The sequence below is a fragment of the Corvus hawaiiensis genome, chromosome 7 (genome assembly GCF_020740725.1).
Source record: "Corvus hawaiiensis isolate bCorHaw1 chromosome 7, bCorHaw1.pri.cur, whole genome shotgun sequence".
Lineage (NCBI taxonomy): Eukaryota > Metazoa > Chordata > Aves > Passeriformes > Corvidae > Corvus > Corvus hawaiiensis.
Genome location: NC_063219.1, coordinates 31,441,913 through 31,461,006, shown reverse-complemented (window position 1 = coordinate 31,461,006; position 19,094 = coordinate 31,441,913). Strand labels below are relative to the sequence as shown.

At 42.5% G+C, this 19,094-nt stretch overlaps 1 protein-coding gene across 1 annotated transcript; it reads right to left on the bottom strand.

Moving 5' to 3' along the window:
* Window positions 1-112: 112 nt before the first annotated feature.
* On the bottom strand, window positions 113-15,927 carry LOC125328440 (glycerol-3-phosphate dehydrogenase 1-like protein). The gene is made up of 8 exons (XM_048309111.1): window positions 15,458-15,927; window positions 10,202-10,379; window positions 8,182-8,322; window positions 6,828-6,966; window positions 5,071-5,183; window positions 3,909-4,142; window positions 3,654-3,760; window positions 113-2,222 (listed from the first exon to the last, which is right to left on the bottom strand). The coding sequence occupies exons 1-8, from the start codon at window positions 15,910-15,912 to the stop codon at window positions 2,126-2,128; spliced, it is 1,464 nt and encodes a 487-aa protein (XP_048165068.1). The 5' UTR covers window positions 15,913-15,927; the 3' UTR covers window positions 113-2,125.
* Window positions 15,928-19,094: the final 3,167 nt, after the last annotated feature.

Below are 19,094 nucleotides of genomic sequence, written 5' to 3'. Positions count from 1 at the left end.
CTTGTCCTTTTCTTTGAGAGTTGATGATGATTAACTGCAAGAGTAAGTGCAATAAAGGACCACTATTACAACAGTCATTTATTTTGTGAGAACGTTGAAAAATGACATTGTATCAAGTCTGCATATTGATCACTTTATTAAACTGTTATTTGATACACTTTGAATGTAAAATATTCTATGTTATTATTAACTCATACATGACTTATGAGAAATTCAGCCTGATGGTGAAGGAAGGAGGTTCCTGAATTCTCTATCCCATCCTCATGTATTTGGTACTTCAAAACTGTGCAATATGTAAGTATTTTTTCACTTGAAGATGTTAATTCCCTGCTTTGTGTGAAGGATTTGGCCACAATTCCCATTTTAGTGGAAGGAATGTTGGTGTTCCTCCGCAGAGCCCCGAGCTGTTGGCTGTGACTGGAATCTGAGCAGGAGGAGCTGAGCTACCTTTGCTGCTGTTCAGCAGGATCAGGGATACTGCAGCCGCTGGTTTTGGTACCTGAGCTAGCTTTGCTAACTGTGAGACTGAGATTTTTAAATATATTTGTAATTACAATACATTACTATATATATATTACTCTGGTAAATGTGAAAGACCTATCATTCCTCTAAAACGTGTTGAAATTAGTTTATAATTAGCTCATTTTTTTTCCTCTAAGCGCTATGACAGTAAGTACATAGGTTTAAAAAACTTGCCTTCCTCTCTGCTATTTCAGAAAATCAGATAAAGCACAGCAAAAGTAGGTTACTCTTCCTTTTTGTTTGCCTTCTTTCAAAAGGGTATTAAAGCTTATAAAATGTGCCACTGTTCATTTTGTAGATGGTTTTAACTCTGAAAAACATCAGGTACATAAAGCTACCCAAGTACAGCTATACGGTTTAAAAACTTCAGTGTTTCTAAAATGTATGCCACTGGTAGCACAATAAAAAAACCCTGGTCTATGAACCCAGTTTGTGTTTAAAATTCAGAACTAGATGGAGATCTCTCTCCTGGAGTGTAAGATGTGCTGTTTGAGCAGGATCAGGACATGACTGCAGTCTGGAAAGGCGTGGGGAGCTGCACTGGTGTCAGACCAGTGGAGTTTCCCAGTGCCGCTAAAATGCAGCCTTGTTTGAAATGCCAGTTTACAGGAGTTCTGTGCGTCCGTAGCGGTCGTGTCCATACGTGTGTAAAAAGTCAAGTATCACAGAGGTTTTGTCACCCTTACTTGTTGCCCCCTCAAAATATCAGCAAGTGCACGAGCTGTAAGCTGAACCCTGGATACATCTCCCTGTCAACCTCCATTTCTCCCCTCTCAGCTGGTACCAATTAATGACAAGGATTTGCTGAGAAAATCTGATGCTAACAAAATTTCTTTGGTTATTCCAGATTTTGTTTTTTCCTGTATTTTAAAGGAATACAGTAAGTTTAGTCAGATTACTACTGAGGATTCCTAGTGTCCCAGATTTGAAACAAACAATACACCCATCCCAAACCTCTTCTCCTTTTCCCCCACCCCTGAAACTTTTATTTATACATCTGATGAACATTCGTGTGTGTCTGAGCACAGTAATAGTACCTGTTTTTCCAAAGAAGCTTATACTGGGAAATAAAGGAAGGCCTAAATGTCACAAAATACAAAACATTATTTGTGTTTGAGGGGAATTATGGAAACCTGACATTTGCCCATGTGATTGCATCTAACTGCTCTTGGATTTTTTTTTTTTTTTTTTTTACTATTATTTATCTATTTGGATTAGTTCTTTGATTTTTCTGCTTTTTGTGCCATTCTGTAAGTAACAGCAGGCAAAATGTTGAGGTTTACATGAGCTATTGAGTTCTGTTGTGGAAATTACAAGGTTACAAGGGGAACTGTTTTCAGTCAACAAGAAAAGAATTATTGGGAAATACCCATGTTACTAACTCAAATCAAATACTGTTAAGTTTTACATTTGTTTCCTATTCCTTAGATATAACGTTGGAATTAAAGGCAGATTTTTTTATCCCCAGGACAAGGGGAATGAAATACATTCTTTGCTGCTTTTACAGCAAGTGTGACATGACCTGTTTCTTTACTTCAATTGCCAGGGAGTGGACAGAAGTCCCAGGAAGGTGAGAATTCAGCCAGGTGAGGAGAAGGGATCTCTACATGTGCTCTGGGTGGTTCTGCAGGCATATGATGAAATCCTGGATTGATTGACCCTTGTAGCAGATCTTGTAGACTGTTGTAAATAATGGAAACCTGAAAGAAGCATGTAGTAATTAAAATAGTTTATAAAGTTTATATACACATTTCTATTCCATTTTAATGGAAAGAATTTTTTTTTGTTTTGTTGAAAGTGGAAAGATTTTGTCTCTCTTTGCAATATAATTTTAGCTTGGAGGTGCCTTTACTGGAAGACTATGTAGGGCAATGAAGAGGATCTAAAGAGGGGCAAATCATGGGAGCAACAGCAGAGAAAAGCTGTTTTGGAGACAGAAATCCTATCCAGTATTTTTTATTTAAAAACAATCTTGAATTGCATATCTTCTTTTCCTGCTGTGTGCAAAATGGATATATTATTTGCAGTCATTACTGGTATTTAAAGGACTAAAAAGAATGAAAGTGTCTAATAATTTTCTTTCCTTGGCTTAAAGGATTCTTTTCCTTTTACAAGCTGTCTTAGTCATTATGTGGTAAAAAATGAGTCCACTGAATGACTCGGAGCTGAGCATGTAACCAAATGCAATTATAGGATAATTATTAGATCAAGCTGTGATTTAAAGCTACTGTCAAAATGAGCTTTCCTTTTCTCTCTCATTTTTGAAAGATAATACCACTTGAATCTTCTGTATCTGCTCCAATTCTAATAAGTTTCTAATTCATTTAGCAGTGTTTGACTTCTCAGTACTACTGATGTATGAGAGGGAATGGGATGGAGGGAAGTTTAGCTTTTCTGTTGTGTAAGTTGAAGCAAAGATTTGAAATTATAATCTTACATCATCCCAAACAATTAGAAGTACTTTTTACCTCAGCAGTATTTGTGGCACTAAAGCATTGATACCAGCACATGTTACCTGTTCAATGCATGTAAAAATCTTTGATTACAAATATGATCCTGAAATTTGTACTGAGATAACCAAGTTCAGGTTTGCACTGAGAGCAGGACTGCTGCAAGCTGCAGTGGTGATATACTGAGAACAAGAAACCCTTTGGCCCATAAATCATGTCTGCAAGTTGATTCTGTGTATGGCCTTCAATGTTGTTTGAGGGATGGGGATGTCTGGGAGGCTTCTTTATATTATAATTTCTCTTTTTTCCTGTGTATGGGCCATTCAGTTAAGAGTTGGTGATAATCTCTTTGGGTCCCTTCCAACTCAGAATATTCTGTGACTGTTCTCCTTGCTGTTCCAATATGTGATCTCACATTGCTCTGTCTTCTATTAGGTACTAACAGTATCCCCTGAACCAACTCTGTCTGTGGTTTGTTTCTTCTAATACTGCTCAGCCTTCATCCCATTCAACTGACCCTGGCTATGAGGAGTCAGGCCAAGCTCTAGCAGTGGCCCAAGATGTAGAAACCAGTTGTTGCAGAAATGAACAAGATAATTAAACAGGAGTACTGTTAAAGAGGTTATGAATCACTCATAATTTGCTGTTGATTTAGTTGTTTTTTTAAATCAAAGCACTTACTTATCAAGCATATTTTTCTGTTTCAGAATCTTGTAGACTTCGGCTGAGGTCTGAGGACCTTGCAGCTTTTGTCCATTCAGCATCTCATTTTCCAGCTCCTCAATGGACTAGAAGAGAGAAGACCAATTACTTGGATCAGAGGGGATACTGCTGTGATACCAGCAATTATCAAGAAGGTAAACAAAATAATGATGCCTTTGTAAAATACAGAAGGACTTCTTCATGCATTAGAGTAAAATATTTCAAAATCCTCACTTTTCCTGTGCGAGCAAAGGCTTCCGCTACTTTTCTGTTGCGTCCCCCGTAGCAGGTGGTGATGAGATCAGCGACCCCACAGCTTTCCAAAAAGGTGGCTATTGACACTGGTCCCTTGCAGAACATCTTGGCAAAGGCCACCATCTCCATGAGGCCCAGGCGTATCACTGCTGCCTTGGTGTTGTCACCGAAACTCAGTCCATCGCAGAACCCCGCACCCACTGCCACGATGTTCTAAAAATGGGCCAGTGCAAAATACAGGAGAGGGAAGGAAATGGTCAGCCAAGGTGTGCAGCTCATCAGCGTGCACCAAGCTCTAAGGAAACCCCATAAATCTCTCTTCATCAGAACAAGGGTCAATTTCCTATGGCCATGAGTTTATCTTATAAAAAAACAGGTCAGATAATGTCAAACAAAAGTCACTGGACTTTTGTAAGATTTTTATAAAGTATCTACTGTTACTCCCATGGGAAAAGCCAAGCAGCTTGTTTCAGACACTAATATTGTCACCACGTAGCATGTATGCAATGTGTCTTGTTTTTCTGCTAGTTCCAAGTTGGATCTCACTGACCTTTCTATTTAACTATTTTAAATATCCCACACAGAGTCATAACTTTCTAGGTTTTCTTTGTGGGTCTCTGATTTGAGCAGGCATGGATTCTATGTAGATGCTGCAGTAAATCAAATTTTAGGCTGACCTACAAACATCAGTAGAACTGCCTTGGTCTACAGCTCTAAACAAATCTCTCAGGATCCTAAACATTGTCACAACTCCTCTCCACTGTTCTGCACGCTTCCCTTCCCACCTTCCAGTTCCCAGCTCCTAAATAAGTCCCTAAATAAGTGTAGTTCACTGTATATGAATAATATGCCACCTAGTGCTACCATTGGCATGTTTGCTCCAGACATGTATATACCCCAGTGCAAATGTTTATCTTTTTTAGGGTTTTTTTAGCAAAGGCAAAACCAAACCAATGATTTCAAAAAGAACAATGATTTATCACAAAGCAGAAAAAAACCTCTCTCCCATCTGTTCCTGCCACCAGTTTTAGTCTGTGGCCAAAGCATGGTGACATGACTCAAATTAGACCCCATGGCATACAGAGGACTCAGGTGAGGTTAGAATTTGGCCCTAATAAAACATTGGCTTAGGAACACTCACTTTCAAGGCTCCGCAAAGCTCCACTGTATCAGAGTCAGGCACCACAGTAATTCTGAAATTGGGGGTCTGCATTAGTTCTTTAAAGATTTCCCCTTGTGTTTCATTTTTGCACCCTGTGGGAAGGAAGGATGAAAGTTAGACCATTTTTACAGTATTTCAGTGCACGCAATTAACCTGAAATAAGGTTCCAGGAGCCACTTCAGCTTTTGTGATCCCAGTCCCAGGGTGTTGCTAAACCAGAGATTTGTGCAACAGCAGGTCCTGCTGCTCGATGCCAGTATTAAGTGTAGGCATCTCCAGGGCACTGATCAACATTGCTTAATGACACTTTTAAGCTCTTCAAAGTGGATACCCCCTAATGAATCTTTCTGCCTGAGAAAGCGTGTACAACCACAGACCTTGCAAAAGGCATTATTTACAAACCATTTCCTGCAGGACAGTGGTATAATTTCTGCTTTGAATATGTAAACCTGTGTCACTGCTAAGTGCTATTATGGGGCACATATGACTATTGCCCAATTAATTCCCAGTTACAGGGGGATCCACAGATGATGAAATTGAAGGTTGGCACTGCTAAAACCTTTTTCCTACCAATTCTACAGAGTTCATGTATCATGTTGTTACGGTGCTCAGCCAAGGAGAGCCCTTAGTGCAAAGGGGACTGAGGTTTGCCTTGGCCCAGAGAGGCCATGGCCAGCTGGGCAAAGGCCTTTGAATGGAGTTTCACTTAAGTTTTGTGCAAGGTAGCTTGGTTTCCTTCAGGGGGAGCTCAGGTGTGAGTTTTACTAGCCTGGGACACCACACTCTGGTAGCTGGGACGTTTCTCGCCATCTCATGAGAAACTTTAGGTTTGCTTCTTGTTCTTGTTCACAACACCGTTTCTCTTTGAGGTGGCTGTTTCTGGACTATGTGGCTTTCCATGAGGACAAAGGTAAGGGGCAAAGCTCTTTGCACAGTCATCATCACAGCATGGCTGCAAACCAGGCCAGCAGAAGTTAAATTCCCCCCAGGAGAATTAACATAGTTCAAGTCTCCTAATCATGTCTAGTCCCATTTGTGCCTAGTTGCTCTTCCAGTAAATAATGCCCAGCTGGTACAGTTTGCACCATTACTGTAACATTTGCAAGGCAAAGGAACATTATTGCAACGCAATTTATTTTTCTTTTGCCTTCCCTAGCTATGGAAGTATGTAACTTTACTTTTGACTGACTTTAAAAATCTCTGAGTTTTAAAAACTGCTGAATGAACTTGCCAAATTAGGTCAGACCCAGTCCTAGGAGGATCTGAGGCTGTGTCTTGGCAAGCAGTTCAAATGGGCGGGAGGAACAGAATGTTTCTGGCTTTTCTTTTCCAAACAAAGAAATTTGAAGATGGAGAAATACACCTCTGGGAGTGTGAGCACATAGGAGCTTCTGGTTACACTTCTCTATCTAGACTGGATAGTGTATCATCTGCTGATGTGCTCTGTGTTGAGCTCTGCAGACACAAAAGGTGGCCCATACCAACTCCTACAGAAACAGGATTAAGATGTGATATTTTCAATGGATTAAATTAGCTCTCAACACTAAAACCCACTGTCAGTTTGAATCTGACTCTTTCAGCACTGAACTCTCAGAAAATAATCCTGGCTCCCTGAAGGAGCTCAGCCGGCACTGCTCCACTCAGGAACCACCTGGGACCAGTCACATGCCCCTGCTTCTTCCAGAGGTTATCCTGTTGCCCAGCCCCAGCTCTGATTGGCTCTTTGCAATAGTTACCAATGGTGGTTTCACAGAACTTCTCATCAGCCACTTCTTTGGCTATGTTGGCCCCCATCAGCACACTGATCTCTATTTTCAGTTGCTCTCGAATGAGGTCAGAGATGAGCTTCAGGCCATCAGGACCCTCATCAATCCCCTGAAAAGATGATAGTCAAAACCAGGGTATTAGAAGAGGAAAATGACACCAGCAGAGCACTGGTAAAGCAGAAAGTGTTCTATTGCCTGCAGCTCTCTGGTTTTAATTGGAAAAAAAAGGGTCTTATAATCACTAGTCTTAGCCATTAATACAAATGCTCTGGGTTTGTACTTTGGTAACTGCAAATTCAAGGCAAGCTCAGGGAGAAGGGGTGACAGTCAAGGTAATCCTGCAAGAGGCCTCACATCCAGTGGTGCTGTCCTGAGGCTTTCTTTCTCTGATGTTGTATTTTTCCTTTCAGTTAAATTTCTGTAGTACAGGATCAGACCTTTAAAATTAAGTCTATAAGAAGTAGCTTTTTTGCAAGATCTAAGTATTAATCAGAGTGCTTTTTTGGTGTTAAGGAGTATTCTGAAGTCTCTTGGGTTTTTTTAAGCTAAAGTTGCAGAAATTTCTTTCCTCTCCCACCTTCCTCTGTCCTGCTTACTGTTGCTTATGAGACCATTTTTATAGAGGGGAAGAGCTGGTATTGAAGTCTGAAATCTTGAATTACATTTCTCTCATTACAATTTTAAGTGGGATATCTCCTGTAATGCAATCAAAAGAAGAAGTGATAAGACTATATTCTTATGCTTTGCCTCTGGCTTTTAGTTTGACAATCTCTTAAAATATTAATTCCTTTTAAGATTATGATAATCTGGTACCTCTCTAACCTTAAAAAGAGATTCCTCAGTTCCTGCCAAATTGAAATTGCTTCAGTTTTGCAAAATCATTAATGTTATTATGCCATTTTTAATGCTGCCAAGAGCAGCTTTAGCGTGTACTTGGAAGAGGCACTTTGACTCCGAGTTCTCAGTTAAGAGTTAACTGAGGCTGTAGTCTGCTGAGTATTTTTTCTGGCAGCAGCACCAGATCTTTATGCATCCCTCCCTCTACTCATTTTCACCTCCATGCTAGTCCAAGTGGGAGCTGATCCAGACTAAACATGACTGGCAAGGACAGATACTCGTAGCCTGGATAGGTTGCCCCATCCTTCCCTCTCCATGGCCATGAGACCAGCAGAAGGGCTGGCAAAGCTGGGCAGGTTTTAACTCTTGCAGAAAGAAATGCTCATGTTTATGCAGAGCATGCAGCTGAGGGCTGCAGCTCGTACCCTTAAGTTGGAGCTGTTTATTTACTCCATATTGATTGGGTTCTGTGTAGACAACAACTTACCTTGATCAGGGAAATCCCAAATGTCCCAGGTTTTATCTGTCCTGCAATCTGCTCACAGATTCGTCCAATAAATTGATGTGGCAGAACAAACACTAAAATATCTGCCCCGTTTGCTGCTTCAGCCACGTCTGGCACAGCCACCTGGTGGGACAAGAGTGACAACCAAAATGAGCCCAAGTTAGGAATCTTCAGTCCTTGCATGACACCATCATGCCAAAGACATGGCATATGCAATGAAAATGTCCTTAATTTTAGCTGGCCCTGTGGCATAGCTGCCAGCTCTCCATGCGAGCAGCTACAGATCTCTCCTGAAATATCCAAAGCAGCTGAACTGTTTTAGGGTTGGATTTTTTATAATTTTTTTTATTATTTAACCCTGTGTGGATAATCTGTGGAAGATTATATACTTTATAAATTTGCAGTGTCCTGGGAAGCCCCTTTGCTAGTTCAGCTTCATTATCTGATTTCTGATGATAACTGACCAACCCCATATGGTTCTTCTGGAATGAGTGGTAGCACTGGGGAGCACAGAAGAAAACCAGGGTGGTGAGACAGAGGTTCTTCTGAAAGACTTCAGTTTCCATAGGTTGCCAGCTGAGTTACTGAGGAGTAAACTATATCAAAAGGCAGAGATTATCATCATCTTTGGGCAGGTATGTGTCTTTGTTTTAAATATACAGTAATTTTCCCAAGAGTTACAAAAACCTATGCAACATTCTTAAAGACTACCTAGCTGTATCTTCCTCCAAATGCTGACATTGTTCAGAACAATAACTCAAGCCAGGCTACAGAGGCAACAGCAAGTGAACTTGAGCCTGCTAGAAGCAGTTTACAATAGGAGAAAACGTCACTCTTGGATGCAGCCTTGGAGCACACACCCTTAAGTAAGTGGGATTCCCAGCAAGAAAATCAGAGCTGCTGCCAGCCAGGCTGCTTCTCTGGGAAAACAGCAAAGTGGGAGCAGGGCAGAGGCTGGCAGCACTGCACAGGCCGTGCTCCTGTCTCTCTATAGTGCTGCAGAGCAATACAAGGAAAAGCTGAGCTTGTTTGGTTTTTTTTTTTTTCTCAGTTGGAAATGGTCTGAGGATCCCTCCAGGCTCTACTGCAACCAGCTGATTTCTGCTGGTGAATCCTCAGGCTTTGCTCTAGACAGTGTGAGGCTGGCCTCAAGGGGTTATGGCAAACCTGTTGGTCTGTGAGAGGGCTGTAAAAATAGCAGTGACAAGTCAGTTGTAACTCAGGAGAACTGTGTGCCAAGTTCAAACACCAGGAGTGCAAATGTGCAATCACAGCACAAAATGGAATACTAAATATAGCCACTCCCCAAGCAAGGAGACCTACCACGTGCAGCATTTTAACTTCCCTTTAAAACTGCAACTGTTCCAAAAATGTGGCACTACTCACGAAACAGTAGCATTTGGCAAAATCTTGAACAGCCAAACCCCCTCACCTCGCTTGCTTCAGTAGCAATAAATTATCTAAGACGATTAATTTAAGTAGAGATGTGTAACTTGCTATTTTAAAGGTGCATGAAAATAAATACCTTATATTTTTTGATGGAATTTACAGCATTATTAACTACAGCTATCCTGAAATCACCCATGAGCTCATAGCTCATTATTCATCTCCCTGTAAGCCACAGCCTGTGCTTTTGATATCTCTTTCAGAAGAAAGGAGAACAGTAGCTTTGCCTGTTTTTCCAGAAGATGCTGTGAGTTTGAAATATGTCAGCTCTGTGTAGACAGATCTCTGCCTGCCATTTCTAGAGTTGTGCTGATCTCTGCCAGGGAGGAGGATGGTGTGATACCAGCACAGACACAGTTGGTGTTTGAAGTTGCACGTGACATAAGAGACAAGCAGAAATCACAGAATTATATTCCAGGGAGTTGTAATGGAGTGAGTTAAGTGACAAATCAGAACAAAACAGTGAATTGCTTCCTATTTTTTTTTTTTCCAGATATTGCCTCCCTTATAAAAAAATTAAACAAATTCAGTGATTTTTAATTTTTTTTCAACTTACCACATTGTGGGGTATCTTGTATCCAGGCAGATATTTAACATTTTCATGTTCCTGGTTGATGATTTCTGAGAGTTTTCTTCCATTAATGATCTCTTCAAACACCCACATCTTGACAGTGGGATCAAATCTGTTGGAATTCTGGACATTTTGGCCAATGATTCTTGCTATGGCTGATCCCCTTTAGAAATAAAAAAAAAATTTAAATAACTAAAAGGGGAAAAGTACTTTTATTGTGAATTGGAAACACAAGTTACTTTAAACATCATAACTCATAAAAAGCCTGTGCTATAAAGCTGTCTAGGTGCTTATGACATTTATCAGAAAGCTTTATCCACTACCCTCCATCAAGAGCCCCTCAAGTTTAAAAACAGAGACAGTAGAACAGGGGGAAAATATAATTGCAATAATGGATCTGAAGTAATATCAAAGGTTATAGAGCAGGAATGTGATGTACCATCAACAACACTAAAAATACATTACCTGAGATTGAAATCTCTCTTGGTCCTCAGATCATTCTGGTTTTTGTCAAGATCAATAAATGTAAAATAATCCAGGTGGTAAATAAGTGCTGAGCAATCTTGCTGTGATAGTCTTTGTGCATCTCATGTAAAATAGATGCATCCCACTTTCCTATCCATAACCAAACACTTGCAATAAGGATTTTACGTAAGAGCTAAATCCTTGGAAAAAAAACAAACAACCCTTCAAGCTGGTGGTTTCTCTTTACTTATTGTTCTAATTAGCACTGTAACAGGACCTGAGGATATTTTAACCATCCAGTTTACTCATCTTGAGTCATGTTGAGCATTTTTAATTTCAGGTCAGACAATAGTTCTATTTCCCCATCATCATTGCAGCCTTTCAAGCACTCACATGGCAGGGGAGAATTAAAAACCCCACAGAAAATATTGGAAGTGTTGCTAATGCTCTTTAAATTATTTGGGCAAGAGGGGTGATTATTTTTACTCCTCTCTTCCTTCTCTCCATTTTAATGCTACTTTGATCTCTCAAGCATTGGCCATTTTATTAATACAGGTGAAAGAGAAGCCCCAGTTGCAGCACTCTTGTCCTCTGACGCACTTGTAACAAGGAGCATGAATAGGATTTAGGTGTGTTACGTGTTCTGGAACTGATAAAGTTCTTGGAGATATCAAATACAAAGTCCAGGTAGGTCTGTGCTGTTAATGATTCAAAGGGAAACCACACTGTAACTGACACTCCTTGGCTTACCCATATTTTTCATGTAACAGGTTTACATAAGGTTAAATTGCTCAATAACTAATAAGGTCTTCTAAATAGGTAATTAAGGTCTTAATCTTTAATGATAAAGAACCCCCACTGAGATGAGGTTTCACTTTACTCACTGTTGGTTATATGCTCTATTCTGAGCTGCTGTAGTGCTTTTTTATTTAGTAATTTAGTTTGGGGTTTTTTGGTTGGTTTGTGGTTTTTGTTTTATTTTGTAAGGGATTATTTGGTTTGGTCCTTTACAATATTTAGGGAAATGTTTTAAGGGTGAACCTTTACTGTAAGAGTTCTGCTGTTTTGAAAGAAAGGCATGCAGTTATATCATACATTCATATTATTTATAAAATTGCTTATACTCTGGTTCTCTTGCCCTGCTATCAACAGAGAGCACATTCAAAGCTTGAGCTGAGGATGAATTTTGGCTCCATACAAGAAGTGTGTATTAATAAGAAAAAGGTTTGGTTTTTTCCTAAACTTGAGATACAAATTCATTGTCCGGGTTGTCCAGCACAACCCAGATGATGACCTTCGACCTCAAGCCTACCCATAAAAATAACTTTACTAGCTAAGTACCAAGACCATATGATTTTCTGTTGGAAGATGCAGGCTCTAGCTCTAATCCCTGAAATCCTGAATGGGACTTGCAACTCTCAGTAGATAAATCTGATCTTCTGGCAGAGCTGTCATTGCCATTGTGCTTGGATGTTGCCCCCCAAATCTTTACTTATATATAAGTTATCAGTGAAGACATCTCAGGCATAAAAGTAGCTCCACTAATAGTATTTTCCTTTGGTTTCTCTTTAGATGAATGAAGATTTGGGGGAGAAAGGATTTAATGTTTAAAAGGCATTGAGCAGTCATCAGGGAAAATACCTTGCCACAAAACCATCAAACTGTTCAAAACCTGATGCTCTGTTTTATTTAGTCCATTTAGAATTCAGTCACTGCTGGTCAGCCTCAGGAAGATGAACAGCTTTGTCTGTGAAGGCAGTGTTTGGTAACTACACAGGCTTGGCAAAAGAGGGCTGTTTCTGCAAGCAAAACCAAGGATGCTCACACAAAGATTTTATCATGATTTATTTTTTCCAAAAACCAATTCAGTGAAGATTAATGGAAGGTAAAGAACTCCACTTAGATAATTTTAAAAACCAAGTGAAAATTGCCAATCAGATATTTTTTCCCAATTGTGTTAATTCATGTTGGAAGGGATCTACTTATGGCTAAGGGGGAAAAAAAAGCTTTGTCTTTATATACAGAATAACTTAAATAAGACCCATTATTTACATTTGTGAATGAAACTGTTTGTAGCATACATCAGATCTGTTGAAAAATAGAGCTTAGTGGAGCCTAGGAAGCAGCTGGTCTCTTCCCTCTGTAAAGGGTAGGAAAATATAGTTACACCATTCCTAATAGCTTTTCTGAGGAGGTCTTAAAGACCTTGGTGGTTGCAGGTCTCTTCCGTTCCCCAATTAGCCCATCCCAGGACTTTGCTATCCTTAACATAGAAAGATCCCCCTCAAGTTTAACCCAAGTCTTTCTTACCACAGTTAAGCCCATTTCTGTTCAAGAAGGGTGGAATATTGTTGTTCTCCTTTAGATGCTTGAAGATTATGTCTTTTTTCAATCGCAGCCAACCACCCAATTTTTTAAAAGTTATAGTATTGCTCAGATTGGAAGGGACCGTGAGAGGCCTCCAATGGAGGAACATCACTGATGGGTTGCTCAGGGCTTTATGCAGTTGAGTCTTGAAAACTCCCTAATGACCACCTCCTCTCTGGGCAACCTGCCCCAATGCTTTATTGTTCTCATAGAGATTTTTCTTTTCTCCTCTCTTTATATATTGAGTCAGAACCTTCTCTGGTTCAATTTATGACCACTGGCTCTTGCTTTCCTTCCATGCACCTTCATAAAAAGCCTGGCTATCTGTCCATGTTGAGGACCAGAACCCAGTTCAAGCTGGATCTTTGCTGAGAACTGCACAGTCCAAATGAATCTAAGACTGGGAGAGCTTTTGAATACTGAGGGGCCAGGCAGTGAATTAAACCTCTGTTTTTAAAAGCAGATAACTGAACCATGATTAATGTAAACACAAACCCTCCTGCACCTACAGGCAACCACAAAATGCAGTGCAGCACTTGCTTCGCTCAACCATATCACTCATGAGCCCCCTGGCAGTGTTGACTTAGCAAGTCCCCGTGACCTGCTGAACTTCTGCAGCTGACATGAGCTTTTGCAACATTGCTGTGTCACGTGTCAACCACAATTCTGAGCTGCAGGAAAGCCTCAAGAGCACGGATCTGAACTGCCACCCAAATATTCATGAGGAACATAAGAAAAAAAATGTTTGCCAAAGGTAAACATTGTATTTCTCTGTAGCACTAAAACAACCTGTTCTGCCACCAAGGCTCTGAATAGATGTGATTCAAACATCAGAGCACAATGTTTATGTCCTCCCTGAGGATTTTAAAGTTGATGTATATGGTAGGAAGTAAGAGATAGGGCCCAGGCAGACAGGCAGAATGAGTAAGGAGATGGTATTGAATGGGCTGGGACCTCAGTATCTCTGTGGTATAGCTCTTTCCAAGTTTGTAGGTGCATGTGGAAAAACAGAACTTTCTCAAGTACAGATCTGAATACAACTAAGTGACTTTAAATGATGTCTCATGGGAAAGGGACAGCCTGGGAAAAGCAGGAGGTCCCTGCTTGAGGATGCAGCAAGAGAATGATGAAGTTTGTGACTGTGGGCTGACCAAATGTTAAAAAAAATTGACTCCCAAACATGCAGTCATGGCTGTTGATGGCTTGGAAGGGACAATGAGCTGCCTGCACAGGAAGGTGAGGGAAGAGAAAGTGGCAGGGAGAGGGATGCCTTCCCTGAAATAACATGGTGAAAGCAGCAGTTGAGGAAACAAGTGATGGGGCCAGAGAAAGCCAGAAGTGTGACAATGAGGTCCAGAAGACTTGGCTGTGCAGTTCCATGTGAAAGGCTGTATCTGAGAGATGTCATGCACAAAGAGAATGCATGTTTTTACAAGGCAGGAAGGCAGAGAGCTGTGCTTTTACTCTGCTGTGTTCTCAGCAGCTCAGAAGTAACCACTCCCTCGCTTACTGACTCTTCTGGCATTCCTTCCACCTAGCTGTCAGATATTTTTTAAATCTTCAGGAGCTTGCTCTCCTTGTACAAAAACAATCGCCAGAACTACCTGCAGGCTGGGTTTGCTAATCCCAAATGCATGCACATGCATGTTGGTCTGTTTGTTTGTGCTCAGAGTACAGAAAGCGTAAGAAAAGTAAGATGCAAAGTCCTGTGAGATGGGTTTACTGGTCTTACTGGGGTCTGTCAGGCTCAAGGAGCGCTGGAGACCCACACTTTTGTCCAGGCTCGAAAGGACTGAGCAGCAGCAAACATATTCTTAAGAATGAGGATAAATAGGAGACATGAACACAATGCTGTGTCTGCACCAAGATGCAAAAGGACACACTGAGGAGGATGGAAGTGAAAGGTGCCAATACATCGTGGCTTTAAAAGAAGCCTGTGCTCCTGTTCCTTCAGAGGAACACAAACAGCATCACCGCCCTCCTCACTGCTGAATGCTTCAACCTGAACTGCCGGGGCCCTGCCGCAGGCACACACAGCGATAGCTGCAGCTCCGGGCCTCTCTGGATTCCGTCGCCAGGATTTAAGCGGCGCACACACCTGGGGTGGTTCGGGAGCCTCATGCCTTTCCAGTTCTCACTGACTGGTGCATCTCTCGGGGGCGCTGGTCCCTGCCCAGGCGCCCAGAAGCCGCGGCAGGAGGGGGCCGGGGTCGCGGTTTCAGGACCGTGGAGACGCTCCGCGCCCCCGGCCCCCCCGCTCCCCGCACCGCACCTGTTGCGAAGCCCCCGGCCGCCGCGGCGGGAGGAAAAACCGAGGAAGGAAGGGGGGAAAGAGCAGAAAAAGGGAAAGACATGAGGAAAAAATGGGAGGCGGGCAAAGAGAGAGCCCCCCCGCGCTGCGGCACTCACCAGTTCCCCGAGCCGACGATGCAGACGCGGAGCGGCGGCATCCTGCGAGCTGTGTCCCGTCCGCGGGGCTCGGCTCGGCGGGCTCGGTGCCGCCCGCCCGCCAGCACCGCCCCTGCCGCCCGGCCCGGCCCCTGGCCATGCGGGAAGGTCCGCCCCGGCCCCGCCTGCGGCCCCGCGGGATGCTCTGCCCGGGTCGGTCCTTGCGCCGAGGGCTGCTCTGCGAGCGTCGGCTGGGAGCGGGGGGATTCGGTGCCCTGGAAGGGGGAATGGGGAAAATGGTGCCATCTCCGAAATGTACGGGGATAAGGACCTGCGTGGGGAAAGCGGGAAGCCGTACGCTTCTTGTGGGGTGGGACCTTCCTGCCCACCGGCAGCCCCAAGGGTTTCGGTAGGATGGGTAACGTGGCAGAGTCTGTGAGGGACACAAGCTGGCCCTGCGGGACAGTGAGGGACATCTCAAGGTCCCACCTGCCCTGCCCCACAAATAGTAATGGTTTAAATCCTCTGATCACATAAGGAACACACCAAGAAAAGGCTATGAGTGCATTTGCAGAGCCAGATTCAGCTGATAAATCCTGAACTATATCACAGCTCTTAATATGGGACATCAAATATAAGCTGTCTGCAAGGAAGGACAAAAAGGAGTGTTGGTCCTTTTCTCCTACATTGTTTAATCATGCATAACACCCTACAAATGACCACATTTTACCTCTCAGCCCTCTAGTACACCCTGTCTCCTTTTCAAAGCATCCTTCTCTCTCATTTTTGAGCCAAAGTACTGCATTTGCCACCTTTCCTGCTCTTGGACTCCTGTTTCCCCTCATCCTGCTGTGCCCAGGCTCCCTTCTCTGCTGGGGGCCTGGGGGCTCAGCAGTGACCACATCTGCTGCCCTTGCCCCAGAGTTTGGCTCAGTGGGTTCCTGGCTCCCTGAGATGTGGACACCTGACCCTGTGATTCCTAGAGGGAGGCTGGCTGCCAGCCATGGAGAAGCCTGTGGGTGTTTCTGGAGGTACACATATGTTCATCTCACCTGCTGTCAGCTCCATTGGCTCAATTATTTGGTGCATCCTCACAGTGATGACTGTTTTTGGACTTTACAAAAAAAAACCAGGGAAAAATCCTGCAAAATAATATTTTGAGAAAATAACCAGGATAGGTCGCTGTAAAGGAAGGTGTAGCTGGGACCCTAGGCATGTATGAAGCCTGATGGGGATTCTGCAAGATGGTGCATTACCTGCAAGCACAATTTGAGCACAGCCAAGGCACAAGAGCCTTTCTCCAGTTCCAGGTACATTTCCTTCAGTATCCTGCTTGTTCACCATAATTTGCTTTTTCCTCTCTGTGTCCCTTCATTCTCTTCTCCCTTTAACTCACCTTTGCCTTGAATAGAAGATCTAAAGTGGAGGTGAAGAGTAGCCATCATCCTTCTTGCCTTGTTCCTCTGCTTGTTGCAAGCTCTTCTGTCCTGGTGAGTCCTCAGGCCCCAAGGGGGGGACACACTCACTGAAGCACTGGCTTCTGCAACTAGTGCATGCCACAGAAAACATCAGTGGTCTATATAATACATAAGTATTGCAAACCGTTTAGTGGGTTTTTTTCTAAAACGTGGAAGATTTTAATTACAAAGAACTGTATCAGTTTGACTTATGTGGCCTCCACATTGCAGTTACAATGACCGTTTGGTGGGTGCAGATAAACTGGCAGGGGATGAGCAGGCAGATGGATACTCTTGTGAAGAGCAGAGGACACAGTCTGGACTGTGAATGCACACATTAGCTTATCCATCTGTGACACTAATTGGCTGTGGAAGTATATAACTTGTGCTGCTGCTGAGCTCTCCTCTGGATTTGTGTGCTCACTGCTCCATGGAGATGGATAGGGAAGCATTCACTCCCCAAGGACCGTTTCAGGTGGTCTGCAGGCAGTTTTAGCCGTCAGGTTCAGCTGTCAAGGCTGTCTCAGTGGCAGTGTTGTGTGAGGCCCCGAGAAATGGGTCCTTTGTCAGATTCCAGAGCCCCGAAGCCACAGAGCACACACTGGCGGGTGCTGACGACTGTTGTTTTATCAGGCAATGGGAAGGATCTCCTCTTTCCCATGGAGGCTTCATGTTTGTTTTTCACATAAGCCTGGGACTGCTAGCTCTGATGTGTGAGTCATTGGTACATAACAGACATAAAAGCTCAGTCTGCATAAAAGGGAGGCTGAAGACAACCCTCTGAAGGCCACCCCCACCCAAGCTCACCTGATCTTCCATACCTAATGGGTCATGCACAAGACCCAGAGATGACACAGCTGAACTGTTTTCCCCTGCAAACAGGAAAACCTCACTGTCAGTGCAGCAAAGCCAGGGCAGCGACAGGAGTTTTTGCTGAGCCAGGTGTGGCTCTTCCTATGGTGGCAATGCAGTCTTTGAACATCCCAAAAAATGTGACTGAGAAATGCCAAACTCAATATCGCTCTTAAGACTGGTTAGAGGTTTTGCCCCCTCTTCTACTGAGAAGCTGTTTTGAGACCATTACTCCTCTCACAGTGAGAGCCCTTTTTCCTGTTTCGTATCCAACTTGTGCCCATCTGCTCTAGCACAAGTGCTGTCTATAAATGTGAACGATTCTTCTTCCCTGCTGCTTATTCTCCCTCTCTGCCTGACTAAAACCTCAAATGTATTTACAGAGAGGAATCAGATCCCACCTCACTGTTCATTTTGCCAAGCTCAGCAAGACATACTCGCTTAGCTATTCCTCTGGTTATCTGGATGTCACTTCTTTGTACCTGTTCCAGGACGAATTCAGGCTTGCTGAGCACCGATAACCTGAATGATGCCCAAAAATTTCAGCTGAATTTTACCCAGTGTTTTGTATCTGTTTATTGTTCCCGAAAATACAGGGCTTGCTACATGTAAGACTCCATTCTAATAACTACACCGCACACATGGTTCTTCCTCTTCTGTTGCTCATAGTGGATAAATTCTAATTTACAGCAGAAATGTTACCAATCTCTCAGTACATGTCCCTCTACTATATGCTGTTACATTTCTTCCCATATCTGTTATTAGGGCATAATAATGATATAATTCTTCCTTTAGGATTTCCTCTCTATTGAAAATATCTCCTAACTTTGTTGTTAGCAATTTCATTACCTCACTCATAATTTTTTTGCATCAAGCTAACTAATGAAATTACTCAGATTTAATGATTACTCCAGTCCTACAATTTTGCTCTCAGACCCATCGGCAGTTTTCATTCTCAATTCTGTTCTTTCATCATTTTATAGTGTTTATGTTAATCCTCATCTTCTTGAGTTTAACTAATGATTATCTAGGTAATACCGAATCAAATGCGTTACCAAAATCCAGGTTGATAAGATTTATTATTTTTCATTTGTTCTGATATGCTATTATCTTATCAACGAAAGACATTGAGCTAGTCTACATATAATGTGCCTAATCTACACTTTAACACATTTTCTGCTTCCGTTCATGTCTTTTTTTACTCATGGCTAACATTTGCTCTAAAAAGCCTAAAGATATCATTGATAGAGATTATTCCGTATTCAGAAGTGAAGGGTAAAGAGCCCTCAAGTTTTGTGGCTGTGTTACACAATAATTTCCATATCCACGCCCTTTAGCCTCTTAAGTGT